General features: G+C 35.7%; 1 protein-coding gene across 1 annotated transcript; it reads left to right on the top strand.

The window, feature by feature from the left end:
- Positions 1 to 368: 368 nt before the first annotated feature.
- GLIPR1L2 (GLIPR1 like 2) lies at positions 369 to 21,354 on the top strand. The gene is made up of 4 exons (XM_036091672.2): positions 369 to 599; positions 3,005 to 3,250; positions 5,072 to 5,175; positions 21,246 to 21,354. Exons 1-4 carry the CDS (start codon positions 369 to 371, stop codon positions 21,352 to 21,354), a joined length of 690 nt encoding a protein of 229 aa, XP_035947565.1.
- Positions 21,355 to 24,443: the final 3,089 nt, after the last annotated feature.

Here is a 24,443-nt window from a genome sequence, read left to right on the forward strand (position 1 = left end):
TATCACGGAAGTATGCTCATTTCCCCTTGCATAATTAGAAAGTTCCTCAGACACGTTCATTATTCAGCAACTGGCATTCAGTGTACAGATGGCTCATAAACGATGACACATCATCTGGTGTCAGAAATCAACTCTGGATAATATTTAGCTACCTTAGTTTAGTGAAAAGCCTGTACTCCTTTAAACTCGAGCCTCTCTTCGGTTAGTTCTGCAGATAGCTACAACGAGCTTCTGCCGCCCACACCCGTCACTTCCACTCTGCTTCTCCCTCAGCTCCTGAGAAAGCCGGCCCAGCTTGCGTGCGTTGCTGCGTAGATTGGTAGAGACGGCTGGCGCTTGCGCACTGGCCTGTCTGCGGCGGGCCGAGCATGGAGGCCCCAAGGCCCTTTGCGCGGGAATGGTGGGCCCAATCACTTCCCCTGACGCGAGGAAGCCTCTTGAAGCTGCGGGTCTGGGAACTCTGGCTACTACTGCTGGATTTCGGTTTGAACGCGGAACTTCCTCACGAAGAGGACGTACACTTTATCAATGAGTACGTGAACGTCCACAATGAGCTCCGGGGCAACGTCCTCCCCCGAGGGTCTAACTTGCGCTTCATGGTGAGGCTCTAAGGCCGTTGCCCAAACCAACAACCTCCTTGTCAGGATGCCACCCCTCGGCCTCAGAAACCTGGGCACTGCTTCACTGAGGGTGACGGATCGCGGGGAACTGCACTTTTAATTTGGGTTTAAAAATACACTCAAATAAAAAACATGTCACTGTGACACACGGTTATTACCAAGATTTTGCACAGGGGTACTCAACTGAGGGAGTGTCTCAGTCACCTCATCCCAGTCCTGGCCTTGATTCTGCATTCCCTTACAATGTTATTCTTCCTTTTTTCCTCCATTTCCCTCTCCTATTTCTATTTTACATCTCATCAACTGTTCTCTTGCTACTAGTCTTTCTGATTGTCATTTAAAATGGCTGCAAAATTCATTGGATAAATATTCTCTTACCAGGCAATTAGGAGCTTCCAGTTTACATTATCAAATGATACTGCAAGGACTATTTCCATAGACATAAGTCTTTTCTTCCTTCTGGATTAGTTCCTTAGACAAATTTGAGAAATGGGATAAATAAATTAAGGATATGATATTTTTAATTTATATGATATATAGCAATTGCTATTCTAAAGGACTACGCCAAATTAAGCAAATACCAGTAGTGTGTTATAACTTATTTTCACACAGTCATGGGAAGCAATGACTGAATGCTTACAAACTTGGATTTAAGAGTTAGACTTCCTGGATTTAAATCCAGGCTCCACAATTTACTGACTATAAGTAGCTGTAAGTAAACTACTTAACTTGTTTTGTGTTTTAATTACTTCCTTTGTGAAGTAAAAACAATAATGCATAACTCATGGGATTATTTTGAACATTAAGTGAAATAATGCATAAAAAACACAGAATAGGGACTAATACACAGTAAGCATGTGATGGGTAAAAATATGCAAAACAAGGCAGTAGAAGGATAGTCCTTGGAGCATTGTTTGCAAATGGAAAGCTATCTAAAAGGCCATTAATAGGGGAATGGTAACAGTTATTCCATAGTATCCATACTATAGAATAATACTGTGTTGACTTTGTAAAACTTAGGTAGATCGAGTTGTGCTAAAATGGAACAATCTCTCTAAGTGAAAACTGCCAAGTTGAAGGCCAATTATATTGTGTTTGGTATGATTACAATAGTACAGAAAAAAATCACCCAATACCTACCTAAAACATCCCCACTTATATCTTATATTTGAATGTGTTTGTATGAATATGTATATAGAGATAGAGAAATGCATACATAAGCAATTTTTTAAACAATTATTACCTTTGGGGAGGAAAGTGTGGGGGATATTCTAAAGGAATATTTATTTTCTATATTTTCTATATTTATGTATAATCTATGAAATTAAGAAAACTCTAAGGAAATCTTAGTATTGGTTTTCAGAAATGTTTATTTGCAGATATATTGTAGCATGTATAAAGCATTTTGATTTTACAACTATTTTGCTGATTTATCTAAGTGTATTGTTTTTGCTCTTGTCCTTAAGTAAGCAGTGAACAAAATGAGTCTCTAAATAATGATAAAATTACACATTTCTGGATCTTTCTAAATAGCCAGGGAACAGTATCTTGTGATATTTTCTTACATTTCTGAGACTATCCATAAAACTTTACATGTGCCTCTTTTATAATATTCACCAAGTATCACTGTGTGTTAAAATTTTATATTTATAAAATATAGAAGACAAAATTTATGCCTGACTTTGTATTTTATTCCCCACATTACAAGAATTTGCATATACTCAGGATTCAATAAACATTGAATAGATGTTTATTTATTTAGATGAATATTTTAAATTATTGTATTACCATGTATGAGAGGAATGAGATTAAAAGTATATATTCTGAACAGACTACATGTAAGAGTATTATAACCATTTGCATCATCTAATAATATGATTTTTATTTTATTTTTTATTTATTTTTTAAGATTTTATTTATTTGAGAGAGAGAATGAGAGAGAGAGCACAAGCAGGGAGAGTGACAGGCAGAGGGAGAAGCGGGCTCCGTCTGAGCAGGGAGAGGAGAAGCAGGGAGAGCCCACTTCTCCCTCTGCCTGACACACAGGGAGCCCGATATGAGACTTGATCCCAGGACCCTGGGATCACAACCTGAGCCGAAGGCAGATGCTTAACCGACTGAGCCACTCAAATTTAAAAATCATATTGTTAGGGTGCCTGAGTGGCTCAGTCGGTTAAGCATCTGCCTTCGGCTCAGGTCGTGATCCCAGGGTCCTGGGATCAAGTCTCATATCGGGCTCCCTGTGTGTCAGGCAGAGGGAGAAGTGGGCTCTCCCTGCTTCTCCTCTCCCTGCTCAGACGGAGCCCGCTTCTCCCTCATTATTATTAAACAAAAAACCCTCATTATTATTATTTTGTTTTCTTTGCTTTTTGCATTTTTTTCAGACTTGGGATGTAGCTTTGTCACGGACTGCTAGAGCATGGGGGAAAAAATGTGTGTTTGAACATAATAATCATTTAGAAGAACTAAACATGGCCCATCCTAAATTTAATGGTATTGGTGAAAATATATGGGTCGGACCTGAAAATGAATTCACTGCAAGTATTGCTATCAGAAGTTGGTATGAAGAGAGGAAAAAGTACCATTTTGAAAATGACAGTTGCTCTAGTGACTGTTCTAATTATAAACAGGTATCTAATTTTTATATTAATTCAATAGACTCCTTAATTGCTTTCCTACCAAGTTTTTATTGATTGTGTTTCAATTTTATAAATAACCTCAAATGGTAAAGTTATTACTTCTAATAGAGTCAAAATTCTAATCAGTCCTAGATCTTCAAAATGACTGTAATTCCATCTATTATGTGAACCATACAGTTAAAACATTCCTTTAAATGTAGTAAATCTCATCTCCATACCCAGAAATGAAAGGTGCTTTTCTAAAAGTAATAGACACACACTGGAAAAGGAAGAAACCAGCAAATAAAAATTATCTTTAAATTATTGACTATAAACATAAGTAAAAGACTTGATATTTTTTGCACAGATCAGTACACAATCAGTGTATAACTGATTGATTAAAGCATTTTAATAGCAAATTAATAGCCTTATTTTCTGTCTCCTAACAATCCACCTTTACACTTTATACTCCAAGAATACTGAACCACTTGCTATTTCCTCTACATACACTTACTATTTCACTATCACATTATTTATAATCATCTATTTACATATGATACTACACTGAGTACAGAGAGTTATCTTATCCATACATTCTCAACACGACAAGAACATAACATTATTTTGGTCTTCTATAAATATTTGTATCAGTAATCAAAATATTGGTTGAACTTCTAAGCTGATTTAAGAGATGATTATTTTTCAATCAATAGACTATGATGTCATGTTTTATGCAGAACTTAAAATCTTGTAATTTTTTCATGTTGAATTCATGTCTTTAAGTTCCATCAAATGAATCATGTTTCAAAAGACGTTTGATCCATTCTTTCTTCTTCTAGAAAGTTATAGTGGTTCTCCATTGTTTCACTCATATCAAAGCCAGACTTCTTAATATGATTTTAATAATCCCAGCAAATTCACCGAGTCTACTCCATGATCCACTTCTGTTATTTTTTACTCTTTAATTCTGGTATCCTAGACATTTTTGTTTCCTGTATTTGACCTGCTTAACTCCATTTCAACTGCTGCAGACATTCTATTCTCTATTCTTTTAATGTATCACTCTATTTCTTTAAGAATCACATTTTTAAAACCACTGAAGCTTGGGATAAAGAGAAAAGGAGACCAGAAACTGTTTCTCTCTTCCACAGATGTTAACAGACAAGTACTTTTTTGTTATGTGGAAGTATTAGAAATACTAAAGCCATACAGAGAATTTCTGGAATATCTTCAGTCATTCTCATATTGTCACTCCAATTCAAGACCTGTTTTTCTTTTTATAGAAACCAGCTCTTTTATATATATTTTTTTAAATTGCAGGCCCAGACTCTATTTTATTTTATAATGGAATTTGCCCAATAAAAGAAGAGAAATGCTGACCACATTCAATTACTCTCTATTCTTATATTGCTTTTCCTTCCCTTCTGTAATCTTGATGTCATTTTTCTCCTTGCTAGTCACAACTTCCAGTCTTCTAAAACATCTCCTCTCTTTTCCCTCTTCCTCTCTGTCAATAACCTAGAACTCTCAGATTCAACGGGAGTTTGAAAATTGATTCAGTATGTGTGCCTTTGGCTCTAAAACTCTCTGGATCAGTGTTTCTCAAACTCTTTATCCTAAGGCAAAACCTGCTAAAGGTTTCTCTAAATAGAGTTTGGGAAATGCTTCCCTAAATCTATGACAATTCTCTACCTGCATCCAAATAAAGAATACTTTATATTCCTTAAATTGCTTGGTTAATGGTTCTTTGTGAATTGAATATATTATTGTTTATAACATGACAGAGTAAATGTTTAGAATCAAATTTTGTTTTCTTTGAAAACTTTATTTTAGCTTGTTTGGGACACATCTTACAAAGTTGGTTGTGCTGTTACTTCATGTACCAGAGTTGGACGTATTAAATATGCAGTGATTTTCATATGCAACTATGCACCAGGGTAAGTTATTTTAAATTTTAAAAGGAATATAAAAATAAATTGGGAATTTTTCAAGGTTAAGTTTTCCTACTTTCAAAATATTCTTCTAAATGTCTTTGTGAACTGTAAAAGAATTAAATATAAGATATTGAAGATTTTAAATTGAAATAGTTTAAATTCTATAATGAAAAAAGCCATATTTTGGAGATACTGATTTAACATTCAGATTAGCCAAGTATTACTTCCTAAAAGAATTTTAACTTCAGTATTATTTCACAATATCTAGCCTAATTAGCATAGGATTTAAGTTATTTTCCAAAATAGTTTATTCCCATATTTATAGTAAAAGTCAAAAATAAGGTTAGATGTGTTGAAATGTATGTTGTAAGAATTGTTTCAGGAGTGCCTCAGTTTTGCAACTGAAAGACACTTTTAATTGACCATCCTTCACAAGTTGCATTATTATTTGAGGCTAGTCTCATATAAAAAATCATAATATCTCAAAGATGCAAGAGTACTTCAAAAGTCTTCTTTTGAAGAAATTTGAATTATTTCCCCTTACCATGTAATTATTTACCCTACACCTGAATACCTTTCTATGATGGGAAATAACTACCTTCCAAAATAGCCTCCATCCCTGGAGAGTTTTGTTGGAAAGTCTGAAGTTCTCTTATAGGTCAAGATGATACTATAAGTAATATTATTAAAATGTCCAACTAAGTGAGAAAATATCCTAATCAATATGTCAAGGAAACAGTAAAACATTGACCACACACTAGGATTAAAAAAGAATTTCTGCCAAATAAAATGCTCTGGGACTAAACCAAAAAGAAAAAACAAACAAACAAAAAACCATCGATTACTTATTACTGATTGTATTCCTCTGGATAGGGAAAATAAGAACTATGATGTAAATCAAATTAAACTGAGAAATCTCCTTCCTGACCCTGTTTTGTGACCCTGAACGCAGTCACGCAAAACAAGTCCAGGATGTAGAGTCATTATAAAACTTCTTAGGCTTCCTTTCATTCCTACAGACTGAAAGCATTGGGACAATATCTATTACAGGGAGAAACTTTTGAAAGTTAACTGCTGATTGGTATTGAAAATTCAGAGAACCAGGTACTGAATTAAGGGAGGAAAGAGGTTCCCTCTGGGTCACTAGTCTTCATTTATGCAGTCAGCAACTCTGTACAAGGCACTGATCTATCTACCAACAAGACAAAAGAAGGCTGAAACATATTTAATTTGTAGTCTTGGAAGGGAGACAAACAATAAATAAACAAATAAATAATATTTAATTAGATAATAAAATATGCCATAAAACATAAAGCAAGATAAGCAGATGGAATATGGAATATAGATAGGGTATTTATAAGAGAAAGTGGCATTTAGTCTGAAGATGACTAAAGAATATTTCAGATAGAAATAAGAGCGTAGGGGCGCCTGGGTGGCTCAGTCATTAAGCGTCTGCCTTCCGCTCAGGTCATGATCCCAGGGTTCTGCGATCGAGCCCCGCATCAGGCTCCCTGCTCAGCAGGAAGCCTGCTTCTCCCTCTTCCACTCCCCCTGCTGTGTTCCCTCTCTCGCTGTGTCTCTGTCAAATAAATAAATAAAATCTTTAAAAAAAAAAGAAAGAAAGAAAGAAGAGCATATACAAAACCTTTGAGCTTGGAATGAGTTTAGCATGTTTGAGAAATGAATAACTGGTTAGAGGTAGGAGTTGAGGTAGAAAGTTAGGTGACAGCTATACCAAATAGCATGTTAAGGATTTTGGAATTTATCCTAAGTAATGGCCAAGTCAATGGAAAGTCTTAAGCAAGTGAGTGACATGATTTTATCTATGTTTTGAAAAGAACCTTAAAAAAAAAAAGTTATCCTTGCTATTGTATTGAGCATTGAGTATAGGGAAATATGGGTACAAAGAGGAAGTAAGCACAATTAGATTGTGTCTATATTACAGGCTATAGACTATGGTATTCTTTTTTTAAGTAAGCCCTATACCCATTGTGGGGCCTGAAATCATGACCCTGAGATCAAGAGTAGCTTGCTGTACTGAATGAGCCAGCTAGGTGCCCCTAGTCTATTTTGGATTAGGGTTTTAGCATGTGCATTAGTTTTCTATTGTTACATAATAAATTACCACAAATTTAGTGACTTAAAACAGTACCCTTTTATTATCAAAGAGTTCTGTAGGCTGTAAGTTCATGCACAGTTGTGGCTGGATTCTCTGATCAAGGTCTTAAAGGCCAATATCAAGAACTTGACTGAGTTCTTATCTCCAAGGCTCTAGGGAAGAATCTGTTCCAAGCACATTCCGATTGTTAGCAGAATTCAGTTCAATATGGTTATAGGACTTGGACCACATTTACTTGCTAGCTCTCAGCCAGAGGTTGCTCTCAGCTTCTAGAGCCTACCCACATTCCTTAACACAAAGCTCCCCCCATCTTCAAGTCAGCAAAACCTTCCCATGGTTCAAATCTCTGGCTTCTCTTCTGTGACTAGCCAGAGAAAACTCTCTGCTTTTAGAGTGCCCAAATTATTGAGTCAGGCCCACCTGGATAATTTTCCTATTTTAAGGTCAACTGTACCATATAACATAAATTATTAATAATGGAAGTAAAGTCCTGGGAATTATGCAAGACATGTATACCAGGGGAAGGGATCTTATGGTCCATCTTAGAATTTTGCCTACCATAGAATGGGAATTGAGAGGAAAGGACTGTTTCTGCATATATAATGAAGTTATCTGGAGCTAATAATACTAGTTGATGGATTTGACTTGAGGGATAAATGGGATACAATAATCCAAGATGATACCTATGTCTTTAGTTTGAACAACTGGGTGAATAATGATGCCATCAACTCAGATAGGGAACAACAGGAAATGTGTTTTAGGTTTGGACATATTACGTGGAAATATAAATGTGGGAAATGAAATGAATCGTGAGAAGTAGAAAGTTCTATGAAGGTCTGGGATAGGTTTCTAAGCAGAGGAAACTATTGGTATAAAGGCCCTGAGATAGAAATAAATTACAGTCTTGAATGAGATCACCTTATGTGAGAGTATAGAGCTTAATTTAAGGATAAAGTCCTGGAACACTACGGTATTTCAACTTTAGACAAAGGAGATAAGAGGAAACCCTAAACAGTCCTGGTAAGGGTACTTGGAAGCCAAGTGAAAAACATGAGTCAATATGCCCAAAGTGGTTAACTGTATGAGTTGCCTCTGAAGAAATGAAAAGCATGAGGAAGGAGAGATGACAGTTTGATTTGATAGGATGAAGGTATTTGGTGACCTTAATAACAGTAGTGAATGCAGGAGTACCCCGTAAGTATAGTGATAAGTATGAAGCTACAAGATAGGATTACTCTTCTTTCCACCCACCTGTCCCATAAGCTTCTGTGTCTTGGAATTTCTATCAACCATTTTTCTTTTGATACAAATATTGGCAGGTTTGCCCCGTGAAGGATCTAGGTTAGAACATATATTAGTCAACTCAGTCCAAGTTTTATTTGATACGTACTCAAAGTAGACAGTCATAGCTATCTTTCTTAAGAATAGTTAGTGGAAAAATTAACCCATCACAGTATTATGAAATAGTAAAAATGAATATGAGAGAGACAAATTGAAAATTGGAATGTGTAGGGGCTGATTGGTGCCCCCCCAAAGACATATTCAGGTCCTAATTCATAGAACTGTCAATATTAACTTACATGGCAAGAATGAGTATTGTCTTATATGGCAAAAATGTGATCAAGATAAGGATCTTAAAAGGAGGAGCTTAGCCTAGAATATTTGAGTGGCCCTAAATGCAATCACATATATTCACTTAAGAGAGGGAAAGGGAGATTCAGCACTTAGATACACAGAAGAGGAAGAAGCAAAAGGATCATAGAAGAGGTTGGAATGATATATCCATAAACCAAGGGACTTCTGGAGCCACCAGAAGCTGGAAGAGTCAAGGAAGTCTCCCCATGAGTCTGTGGAGGGAGCACAGTCCTGCCAACACCTCGATTTTGGACTTCAGGTCTCCAGAACTAGGAGAATAAATTTTTGTTGTTTTAATCACCCAGTTTATACTAATCTGTTAAAGTAGCCACAGGAAACTAACACAGAATGGAAGAATAAAACAGATTTGCCATAGAGAAAATATAAATCAATGACAACCTTGAAACATTCTCTCAGAACACAAAGATGAAGAATAGAAATCAAAATTTGTATGAAAAAAGAAAGGAAATATATAGGGCAGATAAAATCTATAAATTGGTGCTCCTAAAGAACAGAGAAGAATAAATGGAATGTAAATAATAATAAAAGAAAAGAGAATGTTTCTAATCTATAAAATACTCATATAAAGATTAAGATAGCTCATAAGGATCAGAAAAAATGAACTGAAACAATATTTACATATATCAATTCTAGTGATTATTCTTCAGTTTCAAAGATACGACTCATATATTTCTAAACAAAATAAAGTATAATTTTAAAAATATCAATTAGATTAGTCTTGAACTTAGATATTGGAGTTGGTACAATCAAATATGACCATGAGAAGTTAAGCTTCAGTGATAGGTCATTTTATAAACTAAGCTAGGAAAAGATGTAGTATGGAGGAAAAGGATTTGTTTATTTTTGGACACGTTGTATCTGTAGGTGACTGCAGGACCTTTCATTTAATTAAATATATATTTGTAGTAGGTACACCAAACACTGACTAGGCAAGAGAATTCCATATTTTTTTATATGGTGTCTATCCTGAAAGCGCTTATACTCTGTTGGGAAGGATATATGTAAAAATAAACAAATAAATAATAAGTAAATAAATAAAAAGCAACATTAACAAAATACATACATATGTATATTTTAAATAGAAAGGAGTTGTTGTAAAAGCACGTATGAAATCATAGAAACAATTACCTGAATATAGATTTAAAAGCAGTCAGCTTTGATGCATAGATGATGTGTATTAGAGGGGAAAAAAAGGTCAATAGGTAAGGTAAGAGATCTGGGATTGAGGAAAATGACTTGAATCTAATGCCAAAAGAAGTAAATGATAGTGTCCAAAAGCATTTAGTAAAGAAAATTTTCTTTATTTAATAGTTAAAGAAATAGAGTCTGGCAGGTGGTGCCATTTTCTTTACTTCATAAACAGATAGCTAGAATATATTTTTCCCAGCCTCCCTAGAAATTTGGTGGGGCCCTGTGACAAGCTCTGGCCAATGGAATATAGGCCACTTCAGACCTAGCCTTTAAAAACTTCCCACATGATCCTTCACACTCTTGATCTTCTTTCATCTGCTGGCTGGACACAGAGGATCTGGTAGAAGATTCAGTTGTCCTAGAGGGTGGCACAGCCACAGGATGAAGTAAGTGAGCCATTGTCCCAGAATGACTGCTCAGAGGAAAGTTCTGTTCTACCACTGTTAACACCTATACTCCCATTACCTGAATTCTGCCTGTTGTCACATGGAAATGGTGAAGAAAGGTCAGATCAGGATATAGTTTGAAGATGGAGCTGATAATACCTGCTGATTGGTTTAACTCTAGGGGTGAATAGAATAGAATGATCAAGGATGATATCTATGTCTAACCCGAGCAACTGGGTGAGTGGTGATACCATTAAATCAGATAGGGAAGGCTTGCAAGTGAGTAGACCTTGGGGAAAGATCAAGTGTTCTCTTTCAGACACATTGGGTAGACAGACAAATGTGGGAAATGTAAATGAATCATGAGAAGGGGCTAGTCAGATGAAGGTCTAGGATAGGTTCCTAAGTAGTAAGAACTGCCGGTAAAGATGCTGGGGTAGAAATGAGTTAGTCCTGCATGAGATTACCTTGTGAGAAAGAAAGTATGGAAAATAGAACAGGAGAGACTTAAGGACTAAGCCTTACATCACTACAGTATTTCAACTTCAAGCAAAGAGTTATCAAAAGAGTATAAAGAGAGTCTAGTGAGGTAAGAGAGAAACTAGAAATGTGCTGGCATTTTTTTCATTTTTTTAATTAACATATAATGTATTATTTATTTCAGGGGTACAGGTCTGTGATTCATCAGTCTCACACAATTTACAGCGCTCACCATAGCACATACCCTCCCCAATGTCCATCACCCTGCCACCCTACCCCTCCTACCCCCCTCCAGTCCAGCAACCCTCAATTTGTTTCCTGAGATTAAGAGTCTCTTATTGTTTGTCTCCCTCTCTGGTTTCATCTTGGTTTCATTTTTCCTCCCTTCCCCTATGATCCTCTGTCTTGTTTCTCAAATTCCTCATATCAGTGAGATCATATGATAATTGTCTTTCTCTTATTGATTTATTTCACTTAGCATAATACCCTCTAGTTCCATCCACATCATTGCAAATGGCAAGATTTCATTTTTTGATGGCTACATAATATTCCATTATATACACACACACACACACATATACATATGTATCTTCTTTATCCATTCATCTGTTGATGGACATCTAGGCTCTTTCCATAGTTTGGCTCTTATGACATTACTGCTATAGATATTGGGGTGCAGGTGCCCCTTCGGATCACTACATTTGTATCTTTGGGGTAAATACCCAATAGTGCAATTGCTGGGTCATAGGGTAGCTCTATTTTCAACTTTTTGAGGAACCTCCATACTGTTTTCCAGAGTGGCTGCACCAGCTTGCATTCCCACCAACAGTGTAGGAGGGTTCCCTTTCTCTGCATCCTCGCCAACATCTGTCATTTCCTGACTTGTTAATTTTAGCCATTCTGACTGGTGTGAGGTGGTATCTCATTGAGGTTTTGATTTGTGTATTTCCCTGATGCCAAGTGATGTTGATGTGCTGGCATTTTTAAAAAATAACAGTTAGACTTATTTTTCCATCAGTCTCTTTTTATTATATGTGAGATTGTTCTTTTTCCATGCTTTCCTGCATACATAATAATTTATGATTCAATGATATATCATATTGTAATCATTTTATACATTTTGAATAGAAGTTTAAATACATTAAGTGCAAACAATGCATATAACCATTTGAAGCAATGACAATATGAAGAGCTATGACAAGTTCACAAATGTTCAGTGACAACCATATCACATTCACTGCCTGGCTGTGATTTTGAGATACCATCAATAACATGTATCTCGTTTGAAGAGATGGTAAAATATGAGAAGATGTGCATCTTAAAATTATGAAATACGTATATAACTGGAAGGAAATAGCTATAAAACAATATGTATCCTTAAAATAAAAACATGTTATATGAAATAATATTTTATTCACAATTTAGTACAACTATTACATATTTTAATATATTGTCTGTGAAGCACTAACTTTGATTTTATGAACTATTAAGGGCTCGTGACTTGCAGTTTGAAAAATAATGCCAAATTAAAATACTACTCTATATAGATGTTGGGCAGCAGAGAGAAGAAAAAGAGGTCAGTGTGTAGAGTTAAATGAAAGCTGTGTTTTATAACCTTGGTTGCTAATGCATTTTTATAAGCTAAAGAAAACCATCAATAAAAAAGAGAGAGGTAGAATATATTAGAATATACAAGGGAAGTGGGAAGAATTGAAGTGCAAGTTCTATATGGAAAAAAGCAAAAGAGCTATAGGCAAAGTAAATGTAGAGAAATATTAATAATGACTATTTTTCTTCCTTTCTTAATGGAGTTCATAAGGATTTAATCTATTTTATTGATCTTTCAAAAGAAAAGATTTCAGATTTATTCATACTTTCTGATTTCTTTGTTTGTTTTCTATTTTATTTTTTTGTGATATTCAATCTTCCAAGTATTTTTTAAGAGTAGAGGCTGTTATATGTTGCTTTTTTTGTTAAGGTATACAACATTTCTTTATCTTTAATCCTACTTAATATTGAAGATATTTACAGTTATATATTTTCCTCTTATTGCAACTTCTGCTGGACCTTAAGATTTTGTATGGTATCGCCTCTTTCTCATTACTTTCAATGGACTGTAATTTTAGGTCATTTTAATAAAATATGTTTAATACTTGATACATAGTCATGATAGAAAATTCATGATAGAAAATTCAAAAGGAGAAAGTAATGTTCCCATTTCTGTCTTCCAGTTACCCTCCCCAATATTTTATCCTAAAAGATATATTCTGTGAATATACATAAGTATATCTGTCTTTGTGTGTGTATCTATATGTGTGTGTGTGTGTGTGTGTGTGTGTGTTTCCACAATTCAAACAGAAGCATACTACACTTCCTGTGGTGTTCTTTAATTTTTTTTACTTAGTGATATGCACTGGAAGTCTTTCCATTTGAGTACACAAAGAGTTTCCAGATTCTTTTTAAGAACTTTACAGTGTTTGGTTTTGTTAATAGATGTGCAAAAGTTTATTTAAACAATGCTGTCGGGGTGCCTGGTTGGCACAGCTGGTTAAATGTCTGGCTCTTGGTTTTCACTCAGGTCATTATTTTGGCATCGTGAGATGAGTCCCACACCAGTCTCTGGGCTCAGCACAGAGTCTGCTTGAGGTTCTCTCTCCTCCTTCCTCTGCCCCTTCATTGCCATGCTCTCTTTCTCTCTAAAATAAATTAAATGAATCTTGAAAAAAAATTTTAAAAATAAAAGCAATAAACAATCCTTTCCTTTTGATGGACATTTAGACTCTTTTATTAGCTTTATCTCAAGCAATAATTATCCAGGTAGACATGTAGTTCTCACATGAGTTAGTATCATACTAATATGATTTCATAGTCATGGAATTGCTAGGTCAAAGAAGATATGTACTTTTAATTTGGGTAAATATTACTGAATATCTATCATAGTCACACTATTTTTCTTTTTTTAAAAAAAAAAGATGTTTTTATTTGAGAGAGAGAGAGTGGGAAGGGCAGGGGGAGAGGGAGAGACAATCTCAAGCAGACTAGGCACTGAGCACGGAGCCCAGTTGGAGGACTCAATCTCATGACCCTGAGATCACAACCTGAGCTGAAACCAAAAGTTGGATGCTTAAACCAACTGTACCACCCAGGCTCTCCAATAGTTATATTTTTCTAATACAGTTTTTTTACATCAACATATGAGAGGGACTATTTTTCAATTCCTTTACTAACATATTTTCAAACATTTTGCTTTATTGCTATATAAGTTCATTATATTTTTAATTTTCTTCTCCTATTTTATATGAGTTTAGTATCTTTTTGTAATTTTCAGAAAATTTGGATTTTATTTTCTGGGACCTGACTGTTCCTATACATTCACTATTTTTCTCGTAAGTTGTTGGATTTTTTTTTCAATTGTAAGAGTGTTTAAATAGCAAGAAAATTAGTTCTCTCATGTAATGTCATTCACAGATAATATGTTTATTTCCCAGTTTGATGTTTAACTTTTGACTTTATAATACAATTTATTTTTGCCAAAGAGAATTATTTTGTTATTAGAAAAAAGAATCAATACTTTTTTTCATGGGTTTTGAGGTGTGTGTCTTATTTAGACAAATCTTTCCAAAGTATTTTTATCCCACATTTTCTTCTAATAATTCTTTATCTTTTTAACTTTTAAATATTTGATCCACTTTGCTTTTGGACATTATGTAATCTAGTATAAGAATTAGTCTCCTGATGAAAATAACTATAAAGATCAGACAAAACATAATATAATTGCTTAGGCATTACAAAATAACCAATGCAGGGCTATGATCTTTGCAAATAGAAAAGAACTTAGTAGAAACCTTATATTTGCCTTGGTTTTCTCTGAGAGAATTCTCGAAACCATAGCCAGAGAAACAGAATCCAAGCAAAGAATGTGTTATTTTCTGAGCAAAGGAAATATCAGTGTTTATTGATGTTAAGATGCCTTATATTCAGGACTAGAATCCCAAAGAGGAGAGGGCTGAAAAGAAGGACTCCCAAAAGTCTGTAAAAATTCTTTATGGATCCTTGGTCAACTCCTAAGCTATACATCTCAAGGCAAGAATCTGGAGAGATTAAATAGGAACAGTTGCTTGGAAGCTGAAGACCTGCACAGAAATTTCAGAAGCTGCACAGTGCTGAGAAGACACAGTTGCAGTCTGGGCTCAGCCAAGATGAAGAGATATTGGTCAACAGCTTGGGTCTTACCAAGCAGAACATAAAAATCCAGAAAATATGAATACGTTTGAGTATATAAAAATTTAAAATTAATTTATGGCTAAAGAAATACCATAGATATAGCCAAAGAAAAAATAATATACTGGGAAAATATATTTGTGGACTATATGGCACAGTTAGTCTCATTAATTTACAAAGAATTCATACAAATAATGAAGAAAAAGAGAAACAACCCAAAAGAATGATTTGCAGAAGATATGAAAAGGTCATTTACTGAAAAGAAAAAAATATGGTCATTAATCATATGAAGAGAATATTCAATCTCCTTCATAACTGAAGTAACTCAAATAAAAACAAATATAAGTTATTACTTTTCACTCATCCATCTGAGAAGATAGAAAAGCTTAATTGATGGGGTGCCTGGGTGGCTCAGTCGTTAAGCGTCTGCCTTCAGCTCAGGTCGTGATCCCAGGACCCTGGGATCGAGCCCCGCACCGGGCTCCCTGCTCCGCGGGGAAGCCTGCTTCTCCCTCTCCTACTCCTCCTGCTTGTGTTCCCTCTCTCGCTATGTCTCTCTCTGTCAAATAAATAAATAAAATCTTTAAAAAAAAAAAGAAAAGCTTAATTGATACTCTGCACATGTGATGGGACAATAAATTGGTATAATCTTTCTGGATTTGGCAGAATAACAAAATTTAAAATATACTTACCTTTTGATCTTGTAATCTCCTTATTAGAATTTTATCTTATTAATATCTTCATGAAAATTGGCCAAGATATATATACAAGGATACCCATTTTAGAATGTTTTAATAGCATGAAACTGAAATAAAAAAAAATAAAACTAATGACTCCAGTAATAGCAGACTGAGCAATTAATTTACTATGCATTATTGTATAACCATTGAAAATACTGGTGTCTTTATGTACCAGTCTCGCTTGTTAGATGAAAAAGTAAAATGCAGAACAATAAAAAGTAAGATTGGGTCTTTTGTCATAGCAGCTAGCATTACCAGAAAATATAGTGATTCAGGAAGAGAGAAATGGGAAATTTCAGGTAGGCGGGTAGCTCTGCTCTACTAGTCACTCAAAGACCCAGGTTGCTCCCATCTTGTTTTTTAACCATTCCCTGGAGGCAGAATCTATGTCTACAGATCAAGTCCACGTCACAGATAAGGGCTAGCTTAAGCTCATAGTAAGGCAAAAGAAACGTGTTGTCAGCATGACCATCTCTTAAAGCACAAGTGGGCAGTCATGCACATTAGTTTGCATTCCATTGGATATAAAATTGATCACATGGCCACATCTAAGTTGCAAGGGAAGTTGGAAAACATAGCAAGGTTAGCCATTAATGTGGCAAGCTAAAATACTGTTATTTCTGTATTTTAAGAGATATTTAAATTGACAGCTAGCAGTCTATCACAATATATAAGTACTGAGAATTTTTATGAAAAAAATACTTGTTTCTGGTAAGGAATCGTAAATTAGAAAGGAGGAGGGGCAGTTCTTCAGTTGTATTAGAAAGGAAGGAAGAAGGGAATAGGTATATTTAACATATTTAGTGACAAAAAATTTCTCATGTTCCAATCTAAAGTCTATTATATTTCACTTGAAGTAGGACAGATCATATCCTGAGAATAAAGAGGGAGACAGTGAAGCTAGAATTTTGAGGGTTGGGGAAGTTTGAAAGCGTTATTATGGTTAAACAGAAGTTATCTTTGGGGAGACAGAAGGAAAGTGGAGGATGGAGACATTTCCCCCTTTAAGGTTGCCCTTTTCTGCTTCCTCCTTTCCACCATATACTTGTAAGTATTATACATGTATTACTTTTACTTATTTATTTGCTTTAACATCAACAAAGGATATCTGGATTGAGATCAGAGAAGTATTTAAGACACTTTCAGAAGGCAATAATAACAGGATTTATAGGTCATTATATTAAGTAATGAGAAAGAGGAGGGGCGCCCAGGTGGTTCAGTCAGTTAAGCATCAGACTCTTGGTTTCAGCTGGGGTCATGATCTCATGGGATCGAGCCCTACTTCAGGGGGTCCCTGCTTAGCAGGGAGTCTGCTTGAAGATTTTCTCCCTCTACCCCTCCCCTCACTTGCATGCATTCTCTCTCTCTAAAATAAATAAATAAATAAATAAATAAATAAATAAATAAATAAATAAATAAATAAATCTTTACAAAAAGTAATGAGAGAGGAAATAGCCAAAGAAGATTCTCAGAATTATAATTCAGGCATGACTGGTATTGCCATTAACTGCAATGGGAAACACTGAACCTATTGGGAGGGAAGATGATGAATTCCATCTTGAACATAATGAATTTGAGTTGGCTGTGATTTACTGGCTGTGATTCAATAAGCAGGTGGTTATATGAGTCAGAAGCTCATGAATGAGGCATGGCATAGAACAAAGATGCAGAGTGCCAGAGTACATGCCACATGAAATCATGTGAGTAAATGGGATTGTCTAGTGAGCGATATAGAGTAAAAAAGGGAACAGCCCCTCCAGAATCTCATGCCAACATTTAAGGGCAATTAGAGGGAGATGAAGTAGGAGGAGGAACCCAAGAATGACCACAGAGGTAGGAGAAAAAACCAGAAGAGTATGGTGTCACAGGAGGTGTGGGGGAAAGAATGTTTTTAGAAGGAAGTAGTAGTCCAAAATTTCTAATTCTAAGAGGTTGAGCAAAGTAAGGACTTCAAAATAACAGATTAAAGAGAAGTTCATTGATAAATATAGGAAGAGCCACTTCTGTGGGGTTGAGGAAACTGATGCCAACCGAGAATGAATTGAGGGCTCTTTTATTGTTGCCTTTATTTTGTTTTGTTTTGTTTTGTTTTTAAAGTGGGAAAGATGTGAGCCTATTTAAATATTAACATGAAAGGTCAAATACAGAATAAAAGTAATGCTTTATAAAGAACAAAGGCAGTGTGAGTGTGTGTGTGTGTGTGTGTGTATACATATGTAAAGATACAAGTTCCTGAGAAAATGGAATGGTATTAAAGAGATTAGTCTTAGAAAGGAGGAGGGGCAGTTCTTCAGTTGTATTAGAAAGGAAGGAAGAAGGGAAAAATTTAACATATTTAGTGACAAAAAATTTCTCATGTTCCAATCTAAAGTCTATTATATTTCACTTGAAGTAGGACAGATCATATCCTGAGAATAAAGAGGGAGACAGTGAAGCTAGAATTTTGAGGGTTGGGGAGGTTTGAAAGCGTTATTATGGAAAATGAGGGAGGAAGCTGACTAGAGAAACATAGAAAGAGTCTCTACCTAGATAATGATTTTTCCCCAGCAACACCCAGCAGCCTTGAAGTAGACATGGAGCATGCAGATAGTAAGGTTCTGTCATTTTTTCCAACACTGGGGTTTTTTCAGGTAGACATAAAGGAAAACAGTACAAGAGAGTTTTAGGGTTTTAGCCAGATAATATGCAAAGCTTTATAGAGAAGAGACAATAGGATAGACAGAGAGAAAATAGACTTGCAGACAATAGAGAAGAGACAATAGGATAGACAGAAAAATAGACTTGCAGTACCAATGAACTTAATGGAGAAATATGGCAGGAGTACATGAGTGAGCAAGCTGCAAGGTTAGGAGGCTACAGTCAGTGAATGGAATATATGATTTTGGGAGTTCAGAGGTAGAATAGTTTTAGGGGATAGCAAGATCTAGAATATGGCTACAAAAGCAACGATTATGGACTATTGTTTGAGATGGTAAAGACATCCAGTAACAGACCAAGTTATTGGATGAATCATCCATAAGCATATTGTAATCATCTATGTCCCAAATTTAGGGACAAGGACAATTTTGACTGAAAAGGGAGATGGTGACCTGGGTGCCAAAGTGAATAAGAAGGCACAATCAGAAGGAAGATGGTATCTTGGAGAGGATTAAAGGATGGTGCAGCTAAATAATATCCATCCCAAAGGAGCTTTATTGGTGTTTAACTGTGGTCCCTAGACCTATAGGTACAAGATGTGAGAGTGAAGGGAAGAGATGTGACTGAGTTTTACAGAAAGCTTTGGGGCACCTGGGTGGCTCAGTTGGTTGAGAGTCCAACTCTTGGTTTCTGCTCAGGTCATGATCTATACAGTATAGCTCTATTATAAATTTGAATAATGATCTTTTAATGGACTTGGGCTTAGACATGTGTATAGTTACTCATTAGGCCACTTAGGCAACACGTCCTTATCTAGGGCCTGGACACATATCCTATAGGTGGTAATATACTGAAGGTATGGCCAGATATGAGTCTAAATAATATTCCAGAGGACTGTTCAGTCTTGACTTGGTCTCAGCAAACCACTAGGCTGATTCTTGGAAAAAGCAAAGGCCTAAAAAAAGAGAAATTTGTCTCTTTCTTCAAGTACTGCCAGGGCAGCTATGAAATTTCAATGGACCTTGCTGGTAATAGGTACTTAACTGTTGTTTTCTCCTAATCCAGCCCAATAATTCCAATTCAGTTGTGGAATTGTTGTGGAATTGTACTGTAGATTCGGACTCTACTTGATTTAGGTTAAACTTCTTGCAGACTCAACAAGAAAAAGATTGGCATGGGAGAGTATTAGTCTGGCATTTCTATATAATATAAATAGTGATATGAAATTCAAATCTTAGGAAAAGAGGGCCCATTGTATTCTAGCATGATGTAAATTTATTTATTTTGAGGTATATAGATATATATAGATATAGATATATAGAGAGAGATATATATATATAGATATATTTTATTTGCCTTTCCAAAGTTATTCTAGGCTGCAGTCATCAGACATTATGATCATGGGGTGACTGGCCTATGCTGCAGGTTTTAAAGGCAGTCTTTGTAGTGAGTAGCTTTTTGCATAAGTTCAAGGGCAAGGTCCTCCATCACTGGTACCTAAAGACAGAAGTGCTGCTTTTGTATTGGAGGCATCTGTTTCAAGTGATAAAGGGTTAAGGCAGGAAAAGTAGGCTAGGGTGTAGGTATAGGTAACTAGATCAAGTCTGAATTTTTGAAAGGCTAGTGTTCTGGCTAAGATCTAAACAAAATGCATTTCTTTCTGAAATGGTCTGATAGTGGAGCAGTGACTTTAGAGAAGCAATGTGTGATCTGCAAATAACTACAAACCACTCGATGTCTTTGATGGACTTGAAAGCTTGCTATTCATGGGTATCAGATACCTTACTGGGTATCACCAAAAACTTCTAATAAGATATGACTCAGAAATTTGATATTCAGGTTTGCAAATATGTATTTCTTAGGTTTCACCCTTCTTCCAGATGGCCCAGAGTGACCTAACCAGGGGCATCCGTGCCTAACATTTGCTTTTAAAATTTCCACCTACACACTGAGTGAATAAGTATTCCTGTTAAATATAATTTCTCTGCCTATCTTCCCTTTTTCTTAACCTAAATCCTTCATATAAGCTTCCCAGTTTGTATCTACTTTCGGACCTCTTTTTCTTACCTAGCTCTGGGCAATTGATGTAATAATTTCTCACTTCTTCCCTCTGTTCTGTACAATGGATTAAACAAAATTTGTAAAATCCCATTTAAATTTATTTGCTTGTTTATATATTTTTATATATTTACTTATTTTTAAGGCAGACCTCTAAGTAAATCATGCAGCTGGGTCTTTGGGACAATAGGCATTTCAGGATTTTGCAAACTTTTCAGAAAATTAATATATCATTTCTATAGAACTTTTCACATATTTGTACCAAGCAGAAAGCAAATAATTATAAAATATTCTATAACATCATTTTGAAAGGAAAATTTTGCTACAAACTAAAATGAAAGCAGCTTTAAAACTCGCTCAAACTTAAATTACAGTACTTTGTTTTAAGGACATGGGGATTCATTTCAGAAGAGACTATTGTCTTGGGAGAAAAAGGAGAAGATTACATCTCCAATTTCAGTACTTCCTAAAGTCCATTTTCTTAGTTAAATCACCTTTATAACCTAACTAAAAATTGGTAGCCATATTATTTAAATGATGAAATTTGAGACTTTTTCTAACTAAATGTTTTCTGCTTTTTTGTAGAGGATCTCTGTCGAGAAGGCCTTATAAACCAGGAATAACTTGTGCTCGATGTAGCAAATATGACAGATGCACAGATTTTCTATGCAGTAAGATAAAGAAAATAACTTAAACATAAAAAAAATCCATAACACATTGGATGACAAGAAAAATGAAGTGTTGAACACTAGTTTTTCATTGTCATGGGTTAATATTGTTCTTTTGATCAGAGTGGTGTTATTATATTAACAAAGGAAGGTTGAAACCGTATCATCTTTAGATTTTTCTAGACTGCATAGCCTTTTTTGCTCTCTCTTACCCTTTTCCTGCCCCTAGAGACCTACCACAATGTCTGAAAGAAGGAATGGGAAGGAACAGTTATCTCTAAAGAAGCTTGCCAGTTAATTCCTGAAATAGCAGCCTGTTTAAGAATGACTGGTCCAGAGGATAGGATATTCTAAAATATTTATAAAGAGAAAAGAAGTAAAGTAGCACACATTTAATAGCCTTTTCTTTTAGTTTTTTTCCTCCAAAATATTCAAAAGATAAAAGTAGAGAATATGTTTGTTTAAATTTTTCTTTTAGTTTTTCCAAACATAAGAGCATGTAATCCAAAAGTACAATCACCCCTGGAATATATGATGCTTAGAAGAATGTGTTAGGGGATAAATTGAGACAGTAAGGGGCACATTGTGATTTTGTGATAAAGAAACTAATGGACAATTTCATCATAATGCCACTGCTGATATGAATCCACCCTAACATTCTTGCCTTTGCTTCAATTGAATAAAGATGCAAAATCTTTCTCTTCCTCTTCCCCTTTTCTTTCTCCTCCTAAAAAAATTCAACCCTAAAACCATGAAGTAGGTCAGAACAATGTAGGCATCCACACAGAGGGCCAAGGAATGTGACATATTAGAGCCTAAGCAGAATGACAAGGGATTCATATACGGCGCGGTGGACATGAAGAGACAGACTAAGCAGGGCGAGGACAGTGTCCACCTGGGGGTATAGTCTTATATAGGAGGCTAAGGCCTCTATGGAGTGAAATGGGTGTCCATGAATGAGGTCAGACTTGGGGTATCAGAGACATACCAGGATAAAGGAATCTCCATACCAAGAGGGCTCAGTACGTAGTATCTGAGCCCAAGTATGTGGAGGAGGGCATCAACATGGGGTGGGAGTGAGAAGCCTGGCATATAGTATCAGAGACTGGGCAGATAAGGACCACATCCATGGAGGGATGGTTCGGCATTGGTTGTTAGAGCCCAAGCAGAATGTGGAAAGGATTTACATATGGGGTGGCCTGGTAAGAGGTACTAAAATCTATGCAGATAAGGGGGCATCCATGTTTAGAGGTAATTTCACATGAGGTATCAGAGTCCAAGCTAGGTGAGGAAAGCTTTAATGTGGGGGAGGTGGCCTGGCACTGGAGGGGTCAGAGCCCTAGTGGAAAAAGGAAGGAATCTACACACTGGAGAAGCCCAAAGCTGGGTTTCACAGTCTGAGCAGGGTGGGGGGGGATCCAAGTGGAGGATCAGCCTATAGGTTGCCAGATTAAATACAGGATGCTCAGTTAAATTTGGACTTCAGGTAAACAAAATATATATATATTTTTAGTATAAGTATATTCCAAATATTGCATGGGATATACTTGTCCAAGAAATTCTTTGTTGTCTTCTGCAATTTGAATTCAACTAGGCATCCTATATATATTTTTTAAGTTTTTATTAAAATTACAGTTAGTTAACATACAGTGTAATATTAGTTTCAGGTGTACAATATAGTGATTCAATACTTCATTCAACACTCAGTGCTCATCACAACCAGTGCACTCCTTAATCCTCATCACCTATTTAACCCATCCCCCACACACCTCCCTTCTGGTAACCATCAGTTTGTTCTCTGTAGTTAAGAGTCTGTTTCTTGCTTTGCTTCTCTCTCTCTTTTTTTTCCCCCTTTGCTCATCTGTTTTGTTTCTTAAATTCCACATATGAGTGAAATCATATGATATTTGTCTTTCTCTGACTTATTTCACTTAGCATAATACTCTCTAGCTCCATCCACATATTTTTATTTGCTAAATCTGGCAATTCTACAGCCAGATGTAGGGTGTAAGAGCCCAAGCAGAATGAGGAGGGCACCCATGTAGGGGAGAGAATAGAGGCAATAATGAAAATTGGAAACATACTGGGGATTGATTAAAAAAAACAAATAGATTAAGGATAATAGAAGCCAGTTTTCTCACTGTCAGAGAATGGAGTATAAATATGTAAAGGAAGAAAACAAACATGAATCTTATGATGAATTGAGCTCTGAGATGGTTTTGGAGCAGTGGCCTCCCACCCCCAAAGGAATGAGCACAACTAGCACCCACATCTTGGTTTCCAAATTCTAGCCTGCAGTAAAAGAAACAAGGGCTCATTGGAGAAAGGTCCCAGGGCTGGGGCAGGGAAAATATCAGATAAAGCTGGATCATCTTTTTATACCTAAAAGCAAAGAAATGATCAAAGAGTGATGGGGACATGTAGCAAAATGGACACACAGGACACAGAAGACCTCTTAAAGGGCTCTCCATGATCAAATCTGGGACAATTTGAGTCCTGAAATAAAAATAGTAATTGATTATAACTCATTGGATACAACAGGAAACTATGATTCATACTAATATAAATTAATAAATGAATAAATTAGAAGTTTGATGAGGAACAATGTATTACATAGTTCCAAAGTAACTCCCCATAAAAATATTTAATTACTAATGGGAAAAGAGTAATTTCACAATGGAGCAGCCTAGCAGACACCACCCTAATAAAGTGATCCGTGTGAACATCATCAGCAATGGGAAAAATCAAAACCAAAACCCTGCACCACCTGAGATGGTGCAATGAGAATAACACAGATCACTTCTGTGATACTCCTGCCAAAGATGCACAACCAAGTCCAATCACAGGGAAGCGTCAAATAAGTCCAAATTTCAGATTTGTCTAGAAAAAAATTGAAGATTTGTCTGCAAGATAACTAGCATGTTATCTTCAAAATATGTCAAGGTCATGAATGTCAAAGACTGAAGCACTGTCCCAGACAGAAGACTATAAAGAGACATGAAAACTAAATGTAATGCATGAATCTGAACATGATCTTTTGTTACAAAGGACATTCTTAGCACAGCTGGCAAAAAATGGAATGAAGTCCAAAGATTAGAAGGCAGTAATGTAACAA

The sequence above is a fragment of the Halichoerus grypus genome, chromosome 6, assembly GCF_964656455.1.
Source record: "Halichoerus grypus chromosome 6, mHalGry1.hap1.1, whole genome shotgun sequence".
Classification (NCBI taxonomy): domain Eukaryota; kingdom Metazoa; phylum Chordata; class Mammalia; order Carnivora; family Phocidae; genus Halichoerus; species Halichoerus grypus.